The sequence below is a fragment of the Ailuropoda melanoleuca genome, chromosome 7 (assembly GCF_002007445.2).
Source record: "Ailuropoda melanoleuca isolate Jingjing chromosome 7, ASM200744v2, whole genome shotgun sequence".
In the NCBI taxonomy this organism is placed as follows: Eukaryota; Metazoa; Chordata; class Mammalia; order Carnivora; family Ursidae; genus Ailuropoda; species Ailuropoda melanoleuca.
The window spans coordinates 13,434,413-13,457,798 of NC_048224.1; the positions used below are offsets into that span (position 1 = coordinate 13,434,413).

Consider the following 23,386-nt stretch of genomic DNA (forward strand, 5'->3'; position numbering starts at 1 on the left):
GATTTCCTTATCTTTATCTTTCAACTGTTACTGAATTTTTTGTTGTGCTAACAAAAATTCAGCAGCTCTTTTTATTTTCTGAATACTCTTCTTCTTAAATTGTATCTGTCTTTCCTTAGTAGTCTTTCACTGTTTTAACCCCTAGTGATCTCTTTCCTTTCTAGAGAGATGTAAATAGTCGCTTACCTTTCTAGTTTCTTAAAAGATTCTTTCTTTCTTTCTTTCTTTTTTAAACATTTTATTTATTTATTTGACAGAGAGAGAGACAGCCAGCAAGAGAAGGAACACAAGGAGGGGGAGTGGGAGAGGAAGAAGCAGGCTCCCAGCAGAGGAGCCTGATGTGGGACTCAATCCCAGGACTCTGGGATCACACCCTGGGCGGAAGGCAGATGCTTAACGACTGAGCCACCCAGGTGTCCCAAAAGATTATTTCTGATTTTAATTTTTTAATCCGTCTGGAATTTTTCTCCTGCATAGTATGTGTTAGGATCCCTCCTCCCCATTAACCATTTTTTCTCTCACCATTCATGGATTAATCTTTTTTTCCCCCTGTTGGTTTGCACTGTCTGCTTCTATTATGAATGTCACTGTCAGTGTCTTCTTACTAGCATTCATTTTATCTTTCTAGTCTAATGATTTTCCTTAATGCAGAGATCATGCACGATATGAGTTTGCTAAATCTGTTTTCTTTCATTCCTTAATGGTACACCATCTACTCCAAGCGATGGAATCAGTTTTCTTATTCATTGTTGCAAGAAATTTAAATCAATCCTTTTTTATGTTACTGGCCTCTTTCATTAATTTCACTTCATCTTGGGGTGTTAATCTTCTTGGCTAATAAAGCATTCTAATAAGGTCATTTGTTTACCATTATTTGTGCAGACCCTATTTCATGGTCAGTCTTTTATTTGAGACTAAGGACCTTATATAAAATTCACAGTATTAAGATATTTACCACTTAATCTTCAAAGGATTTTTTGTCATTGAGGAAGAGTGATGATTGGAGTCATACTTTGTATTCAGCCAACTCGTGTTGGCTGTGTAATCGTTTTTTTCTCCAGTGTAGTATGGATTGGCTCCACAGTTACATGGTCAGTCCAGCATAGTTTTTCATATCCCAATAAATTGACCTGACTTTCATAGCTTTGGGATCTTTGAACAATTTACTATTTTAATAAATTCAAAAGCATTGACTCTATTTTTACTACATAAGTGCTTACCTAGCTGAGCTATATTTAATTATATCCCATTGTTGGAGAGCAGTCAGACTCCTTCTTCCAACTCTGATGTAAAACACATTGCCAGTGATGGATACAGTAGTAGAAATTGACTGCACCTAATTGAAAGGAAAAATACACACATTGTACTTAAAGGACATTGGCTTTTAACTTGTGTTCTGCCAGTCAGCTCACCAAAGATTTAGGTCTCATCATGATAGAAATGTAAAACCTACATTTTATTTTGCTCAGGAAGGAAATTTCATGCTTATAGGAATTCAGTCATTAGACTTAGCATTTATAGCAAGTGTCAAAATGTTAGCAATTGAAAAAATTAATGGTGGTTATACTTCTTTTTCCCGCTGATGGTTGCGTGTTAATTATGTGGCTTACCCTTTATAATTTTTCTCATATCATTTTCTAAAAATATATATTGCCTCCGACTCTGAGAGATAATGAAGATTCAGATAGTTAAGGAGACTAACCAAGAAATCAAGTTGAGGTAGAGAAAGATCACAATTCTTTTCTTCTAGGGTTTTAAACTCCTCAAGTGATTTGATACTTGACTTTCTCTTATTCTAGTCTAGTGATATTTCTCCTGTTTTTATATACTTGGAGCTTCTGTGGTGTTGAGCTGACGTTCTGTGTACTTGAACTTCTTACTTCAAATTCTGATGGATGTCCTGGTAACATTTTGATATCCTGGTAACATTTACTCAGTAGGTGTATTTTCTATTTCTACGTTAATTTGATCAGAGCTACTGTCCTTAAGTACTTTTCTTTGCAAGTGGTATTTTTAAATAATTGTTTACAGAATCAAATAACTGAAACACTATTACAAGATCCATCTTGCTGAATGGAATCAGAGCAGATAAACACATTAGGCCTAGTTTATGCATTCTGAAAGCATTCGTAGTATGCTGGGAACCAGAGATACAAAGAAGAAGATGTCATCCCTGCCTTTGTCAAGGCAGAGTGGCACGTACATGGGCTTTGGAGGTCAGTTGCTTTGGTCCAATCCTAACTCCAGCATGTGCCAGCTCTGTTAGCTTGCACAAATTATTTGGCTTTCACGAGCTTCACTTTTGCCATTTGAAACACTGTGATAATCATGATTTTCTGTCAAGATTTTAGGACAGCATTCACAGTAGCTGTTCAGCAGATGTTAGCTGCTAGTATTAGAGGAGTCAGTATAGATCAGACTGCTCATGCCAGACTGGAATAAGGCTAGAGTGAATCGCAAATAGAAGGCTTCCCATTGGGGGCCTTCGTTATTCTAGACATCTTTCTGCCCTTGACCTTGTTTGACTCTCAAAGGTTAAATTTCAAGACCTGAGACCACTTATTAATTATGTTATGATATAAATATAATTTGAATCACGGAAGAATAGCATTGTCCTGTTTACATTTCTTTGATGTTGCTGCATGCCTGCAGTTTCATTATCAGTGAAAGAAATGATTAGCTTTTCAGCATTTTGTCAATGTACTGCTTTCCAAGATATTAAGTAATAAGCTGAAACCATATGTAGTTATGCCAAGTGAGGAAAGTGGAATTAACTAATGTTCAAAGGCATAATAGTACATTATGCCCCTTTTTGTAGAATAAATAATTTTTTAAAAGTTTCTTTCAATGTTAACATTATTAAAGAATGCATTTATGCTTTTCTTTGTACGTGCTATTCAAGTATATTCATTCTTTGTTGTATAAAAATGTAGTTTTTTCATTTCTGATTTAATGCATACTGTTTTCTTCCCGCTGTTCTATAAATGGCAAATACACTTGTGTACACAGAATTTACTTTGATTTTTTTCACAGGACAAATCTTAGGCAAAGATGATTCAGCGGTTATCCCATCAAAGGACATCAATAAAATATGAACTAGGAATGTGCCTGTGTGGCTCAGATTTAGTTTTGTAAAACTAAAGTCTGGAAAGTTAAAGAAAACCTGGTATTGCTTTGGATTTTTGCCTAGATGACCATGTCTTAAATTATTTCTTTCCACTAGTATCTTTACTTCCATGGATATTAATTTATTATTGTATCTTTTATATAGTAATAAAGTAGGAGCTATCTCATTCGTTTAAAAAGGAGGGTTAGTTGTAAACATTAATTACATATTCTCCCAGCTAATGACTAAGATGAATAGCAAGGCACTTTCCCTTTCTCATAATTTAGAAGCAGGTAGCCCTCCTCATGATTTTCATTCAGAACTGTCTGAGGGACCGGGCTCCTTTCCATGTGACCTCATACAGCGTTGCCAACGTGGATGTTTTTCATGGGATCCAGAATTAAGTTTTTATATTCTGTTCTTTATATGATTGACTCCAGGAAGATGCTGGCTTACGTCTCTCCTGCTTGTTTTCCTCTGTGTGTTTTGTCTAATTACGGGGAGAAGTCTTACTTGATGGCTCTTTATCCTATTACAAATAGTCTGGAATCCCTGATGGCTTTCACTCTGCCAAGTAGAATGGAGGAGTGAGCTGAGACATGGACTCCACCAACTAGCTCTGTGATCCCTTTGGGCCTCACTTTCCATCATAACCAACTGAGCCAACCAGGTGCCCCTGGCACTGTTAGTTTTGATAATGAAACACCCACAGGGATTTTTAAAAAATATTTCAAAGAGGGGCGCCTGGGTGGCTCAGTCAGTTAAGCGTCTGAGTCTTGATTTCAGCTCAGGTCACGATCTCAGGGTTGTGAGATCAAGCCCCGTGTCAGGCTCTGCCCTGGGTGTGGAGTCTGCTTGAGATTCTCTCTCTCCCCCTCCTTTTGCCTCCCCCCAAAATAAATAAAATTGTTCAACCAAAAGAACTTAACAAAGGCTCTTCTGACTATTAAAAAAAAAAAACAACCTCTTGATTCTTTTTAAAAACTGTGGTATGAAAAACACACATGGGATACACCTTCTTAGCAAAATGTTGGGTATATGGTACAATGTTGTGTACAAATTTTCATCTTGCAAGACTGAATCTCTATACCCATTGAATAGCAGCTCCCTGTTCCCCCCTCTTCCCAGCTCCCCAGCAATCACTATTCTATTTTCTTCTCCGAAGACTGTCTACTTTGGATACCTGGTATAAATGTGGAGTCATGCAGTATCTCTCTGATTGGCTTGTTTCACATATAATGTCCTAAAGGTTCATCCATGCTGTATTCTGTGACAGGATTTCCTTTCTTTTAAGGCTGAATAGTATTTCATTGTATGTATAGACCACATTTTCTTTACCTTCTCATCCATTGATATTTAGGTTGTTTCCATCTCTTGGCTCTTGTGAATAATGTTGTAGTCAACATGGGAATGCAAACATCTCTTCCAAATCCTGGTTGCAATTCTCTTGAAATACTGTAATTCTTTGAAAAAAATTTTTAATGATTTATTTATTTGAGAGAACGAGAGCAGGGGTAGGGTCAGAGGGAGAGAGAGAATTTTCAATCAGGACATTTTAAAATATTTTTAGAAAGATTGTATTTATTTGTCGGAGAGAGAGCACAAGCAGGGGGTAGTGGCAGAGGGGAGAGGGAGAGGCAGGCTCGATCCCAGGACCCAGGATCATGACCTGAGCCCAAGGCAGATGCTTAACCGACTGTGCCACCCAGGCATCCCGTAAATAAAATCTTAAAAAAAAAAAAAAACAAAAACCCAATTTTTTTTTTGCCAAATTATACAAGTCAAACAGTTAGTCTCTTTATGTTCTGTAAAATACTCAAGAAAAGTTTGTCTTTCAACAGAAAGACCATTGTTTTAGAACAGGTACCTAAAAGCAGGTGTGCAGGTAATGGACTTTTGTCAATATATGTATATATATATATTTTTTTAGATTTTTTTTATTTTTATTTATGTGACAGAGACAGCCAGCGAGAGAGGGAACACAGCAGGGGAGTGGGAGAGGAAGAAGCAGGCCCCCAGCGGAGGAGCCCGATGTGGGACTCGATCCCGGAACGCCGGGATCACGCCCTGAGCCGAAGGCAGACGCCCAACGACTGCGCTACCCAGGCGCCCCTGTCAATATATTTTAAAAGAGACTAGTACTTGTTCTGAAATCCCTGGAAGTAGCATTGCTGGATCATATGTTGGTTTTATTTTTAATTTTTTTTTTGAGGAACCTCCATACTATTTTTCACAGTGGCTGCACCATTTTACCTTCCACGAACAGAGCACGAGGGCTCCAGTTTACTCACATCCTCACCAACACATGTGAATTTCTACTTTCATTGATCATGCCCGTCCTCACAGGTGTGACATGGTAGCTCCTTGTGGCTTTGATTTGCATTTCCCTGCTGATGAGTGGGGCCGAGCATCTTTTTATGTGCCTGTGGCCGTGGGTACATCTGTTTTGGAAAATGTTTAACTCCTTTGCTCACTTTTTAATTGGGTTATTTGTTTATTTGTTGTTGTTGAGTTATAAGAGTTCCTGACATACTTTGGATTTTAACCCCTGATCAGATACGTGGTTTATAAGTATTTCCTGCATTCTGTAGGCTGCTTTTTTTTTTTTTTAAATTCTGTTGATTGTTTGCTGCATCAGGTTGATGTAGGCCCACTTGTCTGTTGTTGCCTTTGTCACCTGTACTTTTGGTGACACATCCAAGAAATCATCGCCAAGACCAATGTTATAAAGTTTTCCCCCCTCTGTTTTCTTCTAGGTGTTTTATAGTTTTAGGTCCTATGTTTATGTCTTTTATTCATTTTGAGTTGATTTTTGTGTATGGTGTTAAGACAAGGGTCCAATGTCCTTTTTCATGCAGATATCCGGTTGTCCCAACATCATTTGTTCTAGAGACTGTCCTTTCTCCATTGTATTTTCTTGTATCCTTTGTAATAAATTAATTGACCATATATACATGGATTTATTTCTGGGCTCTCTATTCTGTTCTATTGGTCTATTTGTCCCTGTGCTAAGGTCACACCGTTTGATTATGTAGCTTTGTCATATGTTTTGAGGTCAGGAAATGTGAGGCATCCCAGTTTTGTTTGTTTCTTAAGATTGTCTTGGCTTTGTGGTTGGTTTCATGTGATTTTCATGATTATTTTTTCTGTTGTGCAAAAAATGTCATCAGGATTTTGGTAAGGATTTCACTGAATCTGTAGATTGCTTTGGGTGTTATGTACATTTTAACAATAATAATTTTTTCAATCTATAAATATAAAATGTTTTTCTGTTTATTGGTGTCTTCAACTTAAGCAGTCCTTTGTAGTTTTCAGTAGACAAGTCTTTCACTTCACTAGTTTATTCCCAAGTACTTTATTGTTTTTGATGCTATTGCAAATGGGGTTGTTTTTTTTAATTTCCTTCTAGGATTGTTCGTTATTAGTTTGTGAAAACACAGCAGATTTTTTTTTTTTAATGTTCATTTTGTAACCTGCAACTTTTCTAAATTCACTTGTTAGGTTTTTTCCCCCTCATTAATTAGTTTTAACTAACTCTTTTTGGTGGAATCCTTAGGGTTTTCTGCATGTAATATCATGTCTGTGAACAAAGATAATTTTACTTCTTACTTGCTGATTTGAATGATCTTTCTTTTCTTTTCTTTCTTTTTCTTTCTCTTTCTTTTTTCTTTCCTTCTTTCCTTTTTTCCTCCCTCCCTTTCTCCCTCCTTTCCTCCCTTCCTCCCTCTTTTCCTTTCTCTCCCTAGTTGCTCTGGCCAGTACTTCCAGTGCTATGATAAATAGCTTTGCTCCTGATCTTAGAGGACAAGTTTTCGGGTTTTTACCATTCAGCATGGTGTTAGCAGTGGGCTTTTCATATAGAGCCTTTATTATGTTGAGGTAATTATCTTCCATCCTTAGTTTAGTAAATGGTTTTATCATGAAAGTGTGTTGAGTTTTGTCAAATGCTTTTTCTATGTCTATTGAGATGATCGTGATTTTTATCCTTCGTCCTGTTAATGTAGTTTGTAACATGATTGGTTTTTGTATGTTGAACCATTCCTGCATCTCAGGGATAAATCCCACTTGGTCACAGTATGTGATCCTTTATAAAGGAATTCTGTTTGCTAGTAGTTTGAGGATTTTTGTATCCATGTTCATAAGGATGGAGTCCTGGGATGGAGCGCCACATCAGGCTCTTTGCTCAGCAGGGAGCCCGCTTCTCCCTCTCCCTCTGCCACTACCCCTGTAGTGCCTATACATGCCTATAATTTTCTTTTCTTGTAGTATCTTTGGTTTTGGTATGAGAGTAATGATATGGTCTTATAAAATGAGTTTGGAAATATTCCCACCTCTTCAATTTTTTGGCAAGAGTTTAAGAAAGATTGGTGTTAATTCATCTTTAAATGTTTGGTGGAAATCACCTGTGAAGCCATCTGTTCTTGAGCTTTTTTCTATGTTGGGAGGTTTTTGGTTACTGATTCAGTCTCCTTCTTTGTTATCAGTCTGTTCAGATTTTCAGTTCATGATTCAGTCTTGGTAAGTTGTATGTCTCTAGGAATTTACCCATTTCTTCTATGCTATTCATTTAGTTGCAGTATAATTGTATATAGTTGTCTCTTACATCATTTTTATTTCTGTGGCTCTGGTTGTAATGTCTCCTCTTTCATTTCTGATTTTATTTGAATCTTCTCTCTTTCTTTCTTATTCTAGATAAAGGATTGTCCATTTTACTGATCTTTTAAAATACCAACTCTTAATTTGTTTTTTTCCCATCTTTTATTTCATTTATTTTAGCTTTTATCTTTATTTTTTCCTTCCTTATGCTACCTTTGGTTTGGTTTATTCTTTTTCTACTTCCTTGAGGTACAAAGTTAGTTTATTTGAGATCGCCTTTCTTTTTTGATGTAGACGTTTACCTCCACACATTTCCCTCCTAGTGCTGCTTTTTTGCTGCATCCCATAGTTTTGGTATCTTGTGTTTTCATTGTTATTTGTCTCAAAATATTTTCCAATTTCCTCTTAGATTTCTTCTTTCCCTCAATGGTTATTTAAGAGTGTGTTGTTTAATTTCCATGTGTTTGTGAATTTTTCTGTTTTCTTACTTTATTGACTCCTTGTTTCATTTCATTTTGGTAAGAAAAGATACTTGGTATTATTTCAATCTTCTTAAAAAATTTTTATAAAGATTTTATTTATTTGACACACAGAGAAAGAGCACAAGCAGGGGGTAGTGGCAGAGGCAGAGGGAGAAGCAGGCTTCCCGCTGAGCAGGGAGCCCAATGTGGGACTCCATCCCAGGACTCCAGGATCATGACCTGAGCTGAAGGCAGACACTTAACTGACTGAGCCACCCAGGCACCCCGCAATCTTCTTAATTTTGTTAAGGGTTATTTTGTGACCTAACATGTGATCTATTCTGGGGAATATTCCATGTGTGCTTGAAAATAATTTGTATTTTGCTGCTGTTGGATGAAATGTTTTGTATATGTCTGTTAGGTACATTTGGTGTACGGTATACATGTCCTCTGTTCCCTTATTGATCTTCTGCCGGGATGTTCTATCCATTATTGAAGAGGAGTGATGAAATCTCTTATTTGTGTTATCTTTTCCCCCCCTTCAGTTCTGTAAATGTTTGCTTCGTATATTTGGGCTTACATATATCGCTCTGATGTTGGATGCTTATATATTTATAATTGTGTATCTTCCTGGTGAATTGACCCTTTTTATCGTAATGTCTTTGTTTCTCATGACAGTTGACTTAAAGTCTATGTTGTATGATATAAATATATAGCTGTCTTGCTCTCTTTTGGTTACCATTTGCTTGGAATATCTTCTTCCATCCTTTCATTTTTTTAGCCAGCGTGTATCCTTAAATGTGAAGTAAGTCTTTTGTAGTCAGCATATATTTGTATCTTGGTTTTTATCCTGTCAGCTACTCTATATTTTAATGTGGGAGTTTAATCCATTTACATTTAAAGTAATCACAAATAAAGTTTTAATTTTGCCATTTTGTCCATTATTTCCTATCAGTCTTTCAGCTTTTTTTTTTTTTTTAAGATGTATTTATCTATTTGAGAGAGACAGAGAGAAAGGGAGTGCAAGTGGGGGGAGAGGCGTAGGGAGAGAGAGGGAAATCTTCAAGCTGACTTCCCGCAGAGCAGCTTGATCTCAGGACCCTGAGATCATGTCCTGAGCTGAAACAGAGTTGGATGCTTAACTGACAGCCACGCAGGCACCCTGGTCTTAAAGCTTTTTGTCCCTCATTTCCTCTGTTGCTATCTTACTTTGTGTTTCATTGATTATTATTATTATTTGTAGCATGTAGACATGCTTTGATTCCTTACACATTATCTTTAGTGTATCTTCTATAGGTGTTTTGTTTGTGGTTACCATGGTGCTTATAGAAAACATCTTATAGATATAACAGTGTATTATAAGCTGAGAAACAACTTCTGTTGCATACAGAAGCACTTTTTTATTCTCCCCACACTTTGTTATTGTCACAAATTACATCTTTTTATGTGTGTATCCATTAACATATTTTTTATAATTGTAGTCATTTATACATTTGTCCTTTAACTCCCATACCAGAATTTAAAGTGATTTATGCACTATCATTACAGTATTATAGTATTCTGTGTTCTTCTCTTTACCTTTATCACTGAGAGTTATACTTAGATATGCTTTTGTGTTGCTGTCTAATATCCTTTAATTTCAACTTGAAGGATTTCCTTTCACATTTCTTGAAAGGCAGTTCTGATGGGTGAACTCCCTCAGCTTTTGTTTATTTGAAAAAGTATTTCTCTTTCATTTTTGAGGGAAAATTTTGGGGGTATAGTATTCCCGGTTGTCTTCCCCCCCCCCTCCAGCATTTTGAATATGTTATCCCACATTCCCTTCTGACTTATAGGATTTCTGCTGAGGAATCTGGTAATAGTCTTATGGGGGCTCCTTAATAATCCCATCATTATAAACTAAACTTTTTTTTTTTTTTTTTAGAGGGAGAGAGGGTTGGGGGCAGAGGGAGAGAGGGAATTTTAACTGGGCTGCATGCTCAGCGGGGAGCTGAACAGGGGGCTTGATTTCACAGCCCTGAGATCATGACCGGAGCCAAAATGAGGATTTGGTCAGTTAACTGACTGAGCTGTCCCCACCCCCCCATCATTCTAAATCAATTTTTTGTCATTGACTTTAATTCTGAAGGAGGGAAGCAAAAACATAGAATTTTCTGAAACCAGGAGATTATGAGACTGAATTATAGGGCACTTTCCAGGTGATTTTAAAAGAGCAGAGGAATCAGACACCTGGGTGACTTGGTTGGTTAAGTGTCTGCCTTCGGCTCAGGTCATGATCATAGGGCTCTGGGATCGAGTCCTGCATCGGGCTCCCTGCTCAGTGGGGAGCCTGCTTCTGCCTCTACCCCCTCCCCCTACTCGTGATCTCTCTCTTTCACATTCTCTCTTTCAAATAAATAAATAAAATCTTAGAAAAAAAGCAGAGGAATCAAGAGCTCATAATTACACCTCATGTAAATCAATCAATACATATGTTATTTCGTTAGGAAAACAACAGTCCATACTTTATGCAAAAAAATGATTTCCACATGTATATATTTGTATCTGTGTTTTCCTAATGAAATAACATCTACTTTGTTTCCCCCATTGACTTTTTTTTTTTTAAAGATTATTTATTTATTTATTTGACAGAGACAGCCAGCGAGAAAGGGAACACAAGCAGGCAGAGTAGGAGAGGAAGAAGCGGGCTCCCAACGGAGGAGCCTGATGCGGGGCTCGATCCCAGAACGCCGGGATCACACCCTGAGCCGAAGGCAGACGCTGACGACTGCGCCACTCAGGCGCCCCTCCGGCGCCCCTCCGGCACCCCTCTCCCATTGACTTTTGACGATATAATTTGGGGTATAATAGCCTTTGAACTGTATTAAGTTTAAGATTATTTACAGTAAAATTTTCTCACTTAGGTTTTTTTCATTTCTGAACTCGCCAGGAAAAAACAAACATCCATACATTCTTCTTTAAGTCTGAGGCTGGTAGAAAGAAACTGTACTCCTCACCATAAATAGAGTACTTTATTTCTTTTCTGACAGTATAATTAAAGCAGTTGTTTAAAAGCCATACAGCTAAATACACTATTTTATAAAATGTCAGTAAATGTACTGATTGCCTTCCCAGAACTAAGAATCTGTCAAAGTGTCTTAGTAGAAATCTTACCAGAAGGGGTAATTGAGACTTGGGCAATGCAATCTAAGATAACCTTTTGTTTTTAATTAAAATGGGGAATAAGAAGCCAATTCAAAAATTCGTCTCCCTTCATTTGATCAAGGTAGGGTGATGGAACTTCTGTTCTAATAGAGTCCCAGCCCTTGTTAACAACATCCATTCTGGCCGTGTGTGGTGAGTCTAGCCATTACATGCATAGCTCCAAATGCTGCCATGGTCTATCATGGGCAGGCTTCTAAATGAATTAACGTTTAACTGTTACTTTTTGGGTAAAAGGTTAGTAGAGGATTTTTCTTCCTTCTTGAAAGTGAATTAAAGTAGATGTCTTCCTAAGCTTAGAAGAAACAGGGGTTCTAAGATTATAGCAGACAGAGGAAATTTAACATTTCTGGACAATAAAAGTGTGAAACGCACTGGATGGGAAAGTAAAATTTCTTTGGTGCTACATTGTACCATCAATAGGCCCATAGTATTCACTTACTGATTTTGAATTGAATTTTTAAAAATAGCTTGATTAAGGTATAATTCACATGCTGTATGTCTATATATGCTATATAATTCATCTATTTGAAGTGTACAGTTCAGTGACTTTTAGTGTATTCACAGAGCTGTGCAAATATAATTACAAATAATTTGAGAACATTTTTATCATCCCCCCAAGAAACCTTGTACCCATTAGCAGTTGCTCCCCATTTCCCTCTACACCTTTCCAATCTTAAGCAATTACTTTCTGTCTCTTTAGATTTACCTATTCTGGACATTTCTGGTAAATGGAATCATATAATACGTGGTCTTTTGTGACTGGCGTCTTTCACTTGAGATGGTGTTTGCAAGGTTCCTTTCCCTTTTTAAGGCTGAATAATATTTCCATTGTATGGCTATACTACATTTTATTTATCAGTTCATCAGTTGATGGACACTTGGGTTGTTTCTACTATTTGGCTATTGTGAATTATGTTGCTCTGAACATTCATGTAGGCGTTTTTTTGTGTGGATGTGTTTTCACTTTTCCTGCGTAGATACCTAGGAGTAGAATTGCTAGGTCATATGGTAATTCTGTGTAAACATTTGATAAACTGCCCAACTGTTTTCTGAATGGGCTGCACCATTTTGTATTCCTACCAGGAGTGTGTGAGGGTCCCAAATTCTTCACATCTTTCCAACGCTTGCTATTGTCTTTCTTTTTTTATTATAAATCCTATTGGATGTTAAGTGGTACGTCATTCTGGTTTTAATTTGCAATTATTTCGTGGCTGATGATGGTTGAATATCCCGGTCTTTATTAACATTTCTTTATCTTCTTTGGTTCCTTTGCTCTTTTAGAATTGGGTTATTTGTCCTTTCATTATTGAGTTATCAGAATTCTTTATTCTGGATACAAATCTCTTATTAGATAGATGATTTGTAAAAAATTTCCCCCCATTCTGTGGGTTGTCTTTTCATTTTCTAGTGTCCTTTGAAGGACAAATGTTTTTAATTTGATGAAATGTATTTTTTTTTCTTTTGTTGCACTTGCTTTTGGTGTCATATCTAAGAAGGCTTTGCCTAATCTAAGGTCACAAAGATTTACTACACTATTTTCTTTAAGAGTTTGATAGTGTTAGCCTGACATTTAGGTCTAAAATTTATGTTGAGTTAATTTTTATGTGTTGTGTGAGAAAAGGTCCCAAATTCATTCTTTTGTATGTGGATATCTAGTTGAAATCCAACACCATTTTTCAAAGAAGCTCTTCTTTCTCCATGTATTTTCTTGGCATATTTATCAAAAAATCAATAGAACATGAATGCAAGTATTTATTCGTAGACTCTAAGTTCTGTTTACTGGTCTATATGTTTTGTTGTTGTGCCAGTACCACACTCTTTTGGTTACCGTAGCTTTGTAGTAAATTTTCAAATTGAGAAGTTTAAGTGTCAAACTTTGTTCTTTTTCAAGATTGTTTTGGCCATTTGGGATCCCTCCCTTTTCCACATGAGTTTTAAAATCAGTTTTTCAATTTTGGCAGATAAGCCAGCTAGGATTTTGATGGGATTATGTTGAATTGATAGACCTATTTGGAAAATAGTACTGTCTTAACAATACTACATTTTTTGGTCCACAAATGAATTGCTTTTCTCTTTTTATTGTGTTATGCATAGGGATTGAAATGGACACCTGGAGAGAAATTTTTGTCCGTTAACCACTCCTTACAGTCCAATTAATTTTACTTATTTCATATTGGAGTAACACATTTCACTCTACAGTTATTTTGTTGTTATATATATATCTCCTATGATTTAGCTTCTCATTAGAACTGTAAACTTCTTTGGGGCAGGATATATTTTAACTACTTTTGTATTGCTGAGAGTTAGTGTTATGCTCGTTTAAGAAAACATTTTTTATTGGTATTTGGCAAGTCATTATAAAAGAGAATATTAGTGGCACTATGTAATTGCCACTAACAACGAATGGCTAGCTAACATTTTTTTGTCTTCAAAGTTATATATATTCCCATTATTCTTTTGAGGAAAAACAAAATAATGATTGCATTAGAGATAGATTTCCTTTAGAAGGCACAATGAATACATTCTTTAAATTCATTTTAGGTACCAAATCTGATTCCAGTTTTGATGTTCAAATTGGGAAGACCACTGGAACCTGTATTATATAATGACATCTTGTATACTTTACCTACACTTGGTGTTCACAAGGTTTGTATATTAACCAATTTACTTGGGGACAAAAAGAGAGTGAGGCATGAATAATACGTTGAATTTTGTTTGGTATGATGAAATTTTGAGCCCTTAATTTTGTCATGACCACTACTTCCCTTGTTGGGCCAGAAGTATTTATTATGGTATTTAAAAATTGATTCTTTGGAATCATTTAGTAGCCAAATTTTCACATTGGCTGTTGTCTGAGATTAGGTCTTATTCCCCCAGGATTGCTAGCTAGCCTTTCCCCAAAACTATCCCCCATGTCTGAGAAGATCAGTCATATTGTAGTTAGCTTCTATTTCGATCTTTATTCTTCAATAAGGGATTTTCACATTCTTTTGTTAACCTGAGGATTACCTACCTTTACATTTGTGAAACCAAAATTTCTTCAATATTTTCTAGGTGTGTATAGGACAAATTCTACGAGTGATCCAACTTCTTGGAACCACTCCACAACTAAGAGCTGTCACCCTGCGCTTGTTGACATCTTTGTGGGAAAAGCAGGTGAGCTCAGAGATACACTTGTGTATTAAACATTTTCCTTTCACCAAAGCAAATTAATTTTGTCAGTGTGTGTGACAGTGCTTTGATACAGTAGTGTTAAGGAGTGGCATCAGTGATTGCATTGAGAAATTTTGGTTCGGCGTGATGCTTTTGATCTGTATTGCAGTCAGTTGTGACTGACTGTCAAAGAGAAATTGAGAATAGAAAAAAAAACTTATTTCCTTAATTCTGAAAATTTTTTTTCCATCTGCATGGAAAAAGTAATAGAAATATGATTACACGTGATTAGAGCCTTTGTAATTAGGGTGAGATTCAGCCACCTTTTTCTTGCCTTATGAAATGAACAGTACCTGGGTCTGTAAGAAAATCCCCAGCAATCACAAAAGCATTCTTCTCTGCTGATTAGAAGAAATGCTTTATAATTAGTGATGCAGATGTGAGATTTGGAGGTAAAAATGCTATGTAAAATGATTATTCAACTCAAGTTGGGAAATTACCTTTTTTATGAAATTGCCACCTTAGGATCGTGTCTACCCTGAGCTGCAGCGTTTCATGGCCATGTCCGATGTGCCTTCTCTGTCTGTGGGCAAGGAAGCCCAGTGGGAAAAACTCATCGCCAAAGCAGCATCGATCCGAGACATATGTAAGCAAAGGTAGGATGTGCTTAATCCTTGGAAGTGGATATCATGATACATTCTTTTGCTCTTAATTTTTTTATTGCAAGCAAGAAACTAGGAATGATAGGCAGAGGATATTTGAGTAAGAGTAAATTAATTTTCAGTTCCAGTTTTCTGATTGTAGAACTTAGTAAGATTAGATAATAACTTTGAGAAGCAAGCATGTCCTTTGTATTTCAGATCTAGCCTTGTATCTATATTTATAGGAAATTTGTATCCTTTCCTGGATAATAATATTATAATAAAAACTATGATGCTATGTTTTCTGGTTTTTGGTATACAAATCTCTGAAACCTAACCAGTAGACTATAGTCAACTGTTCTTTTTTTTTTTTTTTTTTTAATTTTTTTATTTTTTTGTCAGCATGAGAGAGAGATCACAGGTAGAGGGAGAAGCAGGCTCCCTGCTGAGCTGGGAGCCTGATGTGGGGACTCGATCCCGGGACCCTGAGATCATGACCTGAGCCAAAGGCAGATGCTTAACTGACTGAGCCATCTAGGCATCCCTATAGTCAGCTATTCTTTCTTACATTTTCCCTATGTTATACCTAATTGTTATAAGGAGTTTGAATAGGGAAGATCTCATTTGTGACTCATTGCTTGGAATTAATTACTAGGAATTATTACAGGGAAGGCCTGATTTTGAATCCCTGTATGCTCTACAGTTGAGGAAGACACGAAGGTATTAGGGAAGTGACTCTGCTGTTGGAGTTTAGGGATTAATCCCGAAGCTCGTCACATGGATGATTCTTGTTTCAAATCTGGGATCAGGATGTATCTAAACCTCCACAGTCCTCCCCTTGTCTAAGCTTCAGCCTTTTGGCAACACCAACATAACCTCATTCTACAGGTCACGCACGTGAAGCCCAAGACCCGGGAGTGTGCATTATTTTGAGCTACTGGCATGGAAGACATTTTAGAGATGAAGGATTATTAGCCGACATTTTGATTTTATGTGCTTAAAGCTGAGGTTCAGGAAAGGTTAAATAACAGAGCAGGTCAGAGTCCGTTGATGACTTATTCAGTATTCCACCTCAAGATCTGCCCCTATTTCCAGTTTTGGAAAATGATTACTGTTTGCCAGACAGTGAAACAGTGGAATCCAGCCAGGCAATTTCATCCATTGGTAGTTTCTTAGAGAAAACTATTTTATCACTCAGCGGTTACATGGAAAGCCAAGGATGGATCTGAGCATTTCTTTGAGAAGTTAATATCATTCTGGGGATAGCAGATGACATGTGGAATAGAGAGGAGAGGAAGAGGGGGAGGAGGAGGAGGAGTGAGTGAATCCAGTGTAGGGCCTGGCGTGAGATGGGTGTTTAGTTAGTTATAATTCATATCATTACTTTTATCATCATCGCCGTCATCATTGGCATCATTATGGTGATAGGGGTAACCACCTTAGTATCACTGCTGTGAGAAATTATCTTCTCCTCTCCGGTCCCTGCTTTTGTAGTCCGCGGCTGCTACCAGAGCATCCGGCAGGCAGGAATACCTCTCTCTTTACTGATAATCTCAGTGAGTTAAGTCAGTTCTTCTCACCGCCATCATAGACTTGAGTTTTTGTCAATTCAGGCAGTAGGATTTACAGTTTAGGGAGAAGAAAATTTGTTAGCAAGTGTCCTCTTGCTTGGATAATGGTTCTTTATCAAAGTTGAGCCTTACGTTACAGCAGGAGCGACGTTGATGCAAATCTTGGCAGAAAACATATGTTAGTATTTGAAGGTCAACATTTAATGGACGTAAGGGTAAAGAAAAACACTCATGCTTTTTATTCAGGCAAAAGACCTGGGAGGGGGCGTGGCCTCGTTGGCTTTCATCTTGTTTCTCAACTATGGTTTCTTGTAGGCCTTACCAGCATGGCGCAGATATGCTGGCCGCCGTTTCCCAGGTGTTGAACGAATGCACCAAACCTGATCAAGCTACTCCGGCAGCCTTGGTGCTCCAAGGTCTTCACGCGCTCTGCCAAGCGGAGGTAGGCTTTTTAACATTGTTTTGGATCCTTTCAAAGACGATATTGTCCAAGCCGTGGTAGTTACAAGGAGGTAAGCTTAGATTTAATTAATTGAGTGTCTGAATATTCATTCCCAGAGATTTTTGTTTGGGAAGTGAGGCAAGACCTTCTACTTTCCAAATTCTTTCTAGAGGGGAGTCTTGAAACAGGTGGTCCTGCGGACGTTCTCTAGAGGCTCAAGACAACTGCTCTGTGTTTTCCCTTGTTCTTATTTATTTTTGGTAACAGAGACAGGAAGGTTATACTCCTAGAAGAACTCTTGGGTAAAGCTGCTTCTTACGTTTGTGATTAGTGAGCCTTCGAAGCAGAGGAGGCGAAGAGATGGGCGTACGCCTGTGGCAGTTTTATAGTGCACAAAAATTATTGTTGGCTTGGAGACTGGCGAAGGATCCTTTCTTTCCTAGTGATCAGTTTGGGTAGGATGGATTGATGTTAGACTTGAGCCTCTAAGCATTGTCTGAACGTGAGACCGCTCCCCAGATGACAGCACAGCAGAGAGAATCTTATCCATTTTGGAGAAAGGGGCTAATTATGTCCAAGATCATTGATCAACCTAACCAAAGTTTCTGACGCAGTGAGACGTACTTACACGATAGTCGTCTTTTAGTGAAAGGAGACGAAGTGGAATTCTCCTGGCTTTGGCAGTTATGGTTGATATGCTGATGAATATAATGATATAATAATACAGGCAGTGACTGTACTAGCGTTTCTGTGCTCGTGTTCTTGGGCTAAGTACTTTTCGTTTATGCTCCTCATTAATCCTGCAATGTGGGGATTATAACACCATTTTATAGATGAGGAAAATAGACCTTCGAGGGAGGTTGTTTACTCAGGATCTTGGTATGAGACTAAACTGTTCTTTTGGGCAGACGCTGATTTTAGCAGAGAGCATCATCACTGTTGAGGAACCGATGTGTGCTGAGGGCAGTGCTTTAGACCGTGGGCCCCGTGGTTGGCAGAGTTGTTAGGGGTTCATAGCAGAGGGCCGTTACAGCTGGGGACAACTCACAAAACCAAGGACTTTAGCTTTTTATTGCTTCAGTTAGTCATCTGGAATTGGGAAGTGTCGCTTTAATAATGATCTTGCTTTCACAATGAAGAATTCTAAAACCTCATTTTGAAATGACTTTTTAAGAGAAGCTTTGAGAGAAGAGAGAATTCTATGCTTTCACCTCCAAACGGTGATCAGTGTTACCATTTTGGAGTATTTCCTTTTCATTATTTTTTCCAAACAGGAATCAAGTCATTTCCAAAATTAACTTTTTCCTTCTAACAAATGGTAATTTTGTCTTACCGTGTCTGTAATTCCATTGTGTTCTCCACCCACCCTCTGCTGTTACTACCCGGCTCTGTTGTCTGTAGAGGCTTATTAACTCATACGAAATGCTCAGTGTGTGGTGCTAATTTTTCTCATTCCATTTTCTCTAGGATATCATTAACTGTAGTTGGTACTGGAGGTATGAAGAATGTGGCCTGATGTGGCAGGAAGTGTCTTTGTCTTGGGGCACTTGTGGGACTCCACCTGATCTATACCAGTTATTCACTTCCTATCCTTTGGTTAGTTTGCTTAACCACTGAGCCTCTGGTTCTTCAAATGAAGATAAAAGATTACTCAAAAAACTAAAAGAAGCCTTGTGTAATGCGGGCCCACATAGGTGCTCTTTAAATGTTGAGCTTACTCCCGAAAAATTGGTACATAGTTGGATATAGTGAGTGGCATCAAGGAGGTTCTAAGTAGTCTTTTGCTTTTAATCTTTTCCAGAAGCTCACATGATATAGGACAGTGACTTAATTTCTTCCTACAGATGGTATCGTCTCCTTTCAGTGCTGAAGCTCTAGTTACTTCTTTCAATACTTAAAGGAGACACTGTAGGATTGTTGAAGTCTATTCCCCCAATCCAAACTCCTACCCAGAGGATTTTACTGAATATGGTCTAAATCCATTCAGGCTGCTATAACATAACATAACGTTAACTGGGTCATTTATTAACAAACATTTATGGACCTCCAAACATGGTCTGGAGGTCGGTAAGTTTGAGCTCAAGGTGTCTGGTGAGGGCCTCCTTCTCGGATCCTAGACGGCCATCTTTATAGATAGCTTTAACCTCGCATAGCTGCAGGGGCAAGAGATCTCTCCAGAGACTCTTTATGTGGTCACTAATCTCATAACCTAGTCATTCCCCCAAAGATCCCAGCTCCTAAAGCTATCCCCTTGAGAACTCCGATTTCAGTATATGAATTTTGGTGGGGATACAAATGTTCTGCCCACAGCAGCTACTTTGCTTCTCACGTTCCATCTCTTCTAGAGAAATTGAGACATCATGTCTAGGTATTTTATTTGATGAAGTCTGTGTCTTCTTATGATACTTTAATACCCTTCCTCTGCTTGGTTAAAGGCATTTCTGTTTTCTGTTGTCTTTCAGTTCTCCCCCTTTTGTTTCTTTTCATGTTATGAAATCCAGATCCCATACGATGTTTTTATCAAAAATTCACTTTTAAGGGGCACCTGGGTGGCTCAGTTGGTTGAGCGTCCGACTCTTGGTTTTGGCTCAGGTCATCATGTCAGGTCATGAGATCAAGCCCCGCGTTAGGCTCTGTTCTCAGTGTGGAGTCCACTTGACCTTCTCCCTCTGCCCCTCCCCCACCCTGCTTGTGCACACTCCCTGTCTCTCAAATAAATAAATAAATTAAACCTTAAAAAAATTCACTTTTAAAAAAGTTCAGCTGACAGGTTGCAAATGAAATAAATCCACCCTGTCTTTCTAACAACAGATGTAGGCTTTTTGAATCTTTTGTATTAAGATGAGTATTAATAAATCATAAAGCAATACTGGCAATCAGTTAACTTACATTTTTTATTAAGAATGCTTATTTTCTTATCCCTTATTTTTCATCTTTCTTGTCTGAGAGGATAAACTATTTTATTGACCCTTACCAGAGGCACACAGTTATTTACCATCTCTTCCTTATAGATAGTACAAGTGTCCTGAGTTGTGGAATTATATATTTTTTTCCTGAATTGTGGAATTTGTCAAAACTGACTGCATCACAGTTAATTTTGGTAATAGAAATACTCTTTTAAAAAAATATTTTGTAATAAATAGCTGTATGTTCATTTAAATAAGTAGAAATAATCTATTTCCCCTTGATGAACCTTGACAGTAGTAATTTATCTTTGTGTTTTGTTTAAGCCATTCCATGCTTTTTTTGGTGTGTGTTCATTATCTGTGAAGCTGCTGCTGTTATGTCCTGTGATGTGTGTTAAATTTGCAAAATATAGTCAATTTGGTGGTTCTTGCCAGGACACATTTACTAATTTTGGGCTATTTTTTTTTTTTTTTTTGGTGCCAGCATGCTATCCACAGAAGCCGGCATGCATTCTTTGAGGCCATTTATTCTGTCTTCTAATTGATATCATGTGTGAAACAGTTGATGGTTGCCAAGAGTTTCAAGACTGAAGATATTCAGCATAGTTATAAATGTATTTCCCAGTAGCATTTGGTAGTAATTTGTCTATCCACTGCTTTTTAGATCCTTGACTATCAAATATAATTAAGAATATAGAAAGCTGAAAACAATGATATTTTAAAGATGAATAAGGAAAAGAGTAAAATTGAATAACCCTATCTTTTAGAAAATATCTCATTTCGAAAACCATCCCAAGTTGGAGTTCATTGGTCTTTCCCATCCTTGCTTTTTAAAACAAGTAGAGCTATTTTCCTTAAGATCGACACTGGACTCCTCAATTTGAATCACAATTATGAATTTCATTTTCTTGGAGGAACAGATTAAACTTGTAATTCCTATTCCTTAATCATTTATCATGGTCTCCAATGAGAGATTGAAAGGATGGCTTCCATCCCAGTGCCAACTCTCTGAAGGTGAAGATGGTGTTTCCAATGTGGGCTTCTTTTATGCTGCTTTACTGAACAAAAAAATGTAAGGGGAAGTTCTAGAATCTTGGTTAACCGTAAAGACAAGAATGTAGTTTCCATTTTGGAACTGGAAAAGAAACATATTCTTTCCTAACACTATTGGTATATTGATTCAGGACTTCACACATTTTTTTTTTTTTTATGGCTGAACTACTTTTTACAAGTTACAGCTAATATTTCTGGGGTACCTAATGTGAATTAGGACATTTGGTGATATGGGGATTCATTTTATACTGAAGAAACAGTGGCTCTGGCAATTTAAGCAACTTTCTAAGGTCCCATGACTCATAAATGAAAGAGAAGGAAAATAGATCCAAGACACTCCACATCTGACTTTCTTTTGTAATTTTGAGGCTTCCTTCCTTTGAAAAATATGAGCATTGAAAGAAGTACTTTTCTTTATCTTCAAGCAGAGGGTTTGCCATTTTCAAAGGAAAATTAATATTCTTGCATTATCTTTTCCGTATTTTTTGCCAGTTTTCTCATCTCATCACTTTTTGCCCCATTCCATCCCTATTTGCCTTAATTTTCTTCTTTTTAAAAAAGATTTATTAATTTATTTGAGAGAGAAAGCTTGCACATGCAAGTGGGGAAGGGGGGAGAGGGAGAGAGAGAATCTTAAGCCAACTCCACACTGAGTCTCAACTCAGAACCCTACTCAGGGTTTGATCTTGCAACCCTGAGATCATGACCTGAACTGAAATCAAGAATGGGTTGCTTAACTGACTGTGCCACCTAGGCGCCCCATGTCTTTTTGACTTAATATAAAGTTATGTCTCTGAGAAACAATATTCTCTCTCTTTAAAAAAAAAATTTAAGCTATAATTTACGTACTATTCATTTCATCCATTTAAATGTTTATAATTCGATGGATTTAGTATATTTTCAGAGTTCTGCAGTCATCACCACAATCAATTTTAGAACATTCATCACCTCCACAGGAAAAGCTTGTACCCTTTAGCTGTCACCCCCAACCCCTCACATTTGCCCTAGCTCTAGGCTCCGGCAATCATGAATCTACTTTCTGTCTCTATGGATTTGCCTGTTCTGGACAGTATATAAGTGGAATCATACAATATATTGTTTTTTTGTGACTGGCTTCTTTTACCCAGCATGTTTTCAAGGTTCATCAATGTTGTATCATGTATCAATACTTCATTTCTTTTTATGGTCAGATAATATTCTACATGGCAATTCTACATTTTATCCATTTATCAGTTAATGAACATTTGGGTTTTTCCCCTTTTTTTGTCTATTATGAATAATGCTGCTAAGAACATTCCTGTACAGATTTTGGCATAGCGTATGTTTTCATTTTGGGGAGATACACTCCTAGGAATGGAATTGCTGGGTCACATGCTTTTACTCTGTGTCTAACATTTAAGAAATTGCCAGACTGTTTTCCAAAGTGGCTGCGCCATTTTGCATTCCCACCAGCAGTGTACGAAGATTCTAATTTCTCCTCATCCTTAGCAACACTTCCTCTTAGCTGCCTTTTCTTTCTTTTTTCTAACTGTAGCCATCCTAGCGAGTGTGAAGTGGTATCTTATAAGGCTTTGATTTGCATTTCCCTGATGACTAATGATATTGAGTGTCTTTTTTTGTGTTTCTTAGCCACTTGTATATCTTTTTGGAGAAATGTCTATTGTGATCCTTTGAATATTTTCTCCATAGCTTTTAACTCGCCTCGTCAGCCAAGTTACATTTTGTTCCTATAGGAATGATTAGTAGAACAGTTTTGTTCTCATCTATCAAAGTAAAGGAGACTGGGAAATCATGAGCTTTTTTACGGGCCTTTTACTACAGAGAGAGCTTATCAAACCATATGAAATATCAGATAAAGACTCGTATGTTCCATTTTAGCACTTTGTCTACATATTACATTTTCTTTATTTTTAATGAAATTAGCAGAATGCTTTCATTTCAGTTGATAGAAAACTATTAGAGACGTTTTAATAATAGTATTAGTAAGCATCTGTTGTTTTACTGAGTGTTTTCTATATAGTAACTATTATAGATTACAGTCATTATATTTATTATCTCATTTAATCTTACTAAAAGAAGCTCTCTACGTGAAAGGTACTGTTTTCTTCTGGGACGCTGACAGTAGTTAAATAATTGCCCAAGATCATATAGCCAACATGTGGTAGAGCTAGGATTCAAATCCAGATCTGCCTCAATTCAAAGTCTATGTCTTAATCACTTTTTTAAAAAACCCTAGCTTTGGGGCGCCTGGGT

At 37.3% G+C, this 23,386-nt stretch overlaps 1 protein-coding gene across 2 annotated transcripts in view; it reads left to right on the plus strand.

Moving 5' to 3' along the window:
* The window catches only part of FOCAD (focadhesin), a 297,598-nt gene that overhangs the window by 128,700 nt on the left and 145,512 nt on the right, over positions 1-23,386 (plus strand). For both annotated transcript variants that reach the window (XM_002918527.4, XM_034663973.1), the window contains 4 exons: positions 13,909-14,013; positions 14,422-14,523; positions 15,046-15,176; positions 17,048-17,174. In XM_002918527.4, the coding sequence (XP_002918573.2) occupies positions 13,909-14,013; positions 14,422-14,523; positions 15,046-15,176; positions 17,048-17,174 (465 nt within the window). The remainder of the gene's footprint in view (positions 1-13,908; positions 14,014-14,421; positions 14,524-15,045; positions 15,177-17,047; positions 17,175-23,386) is intronic.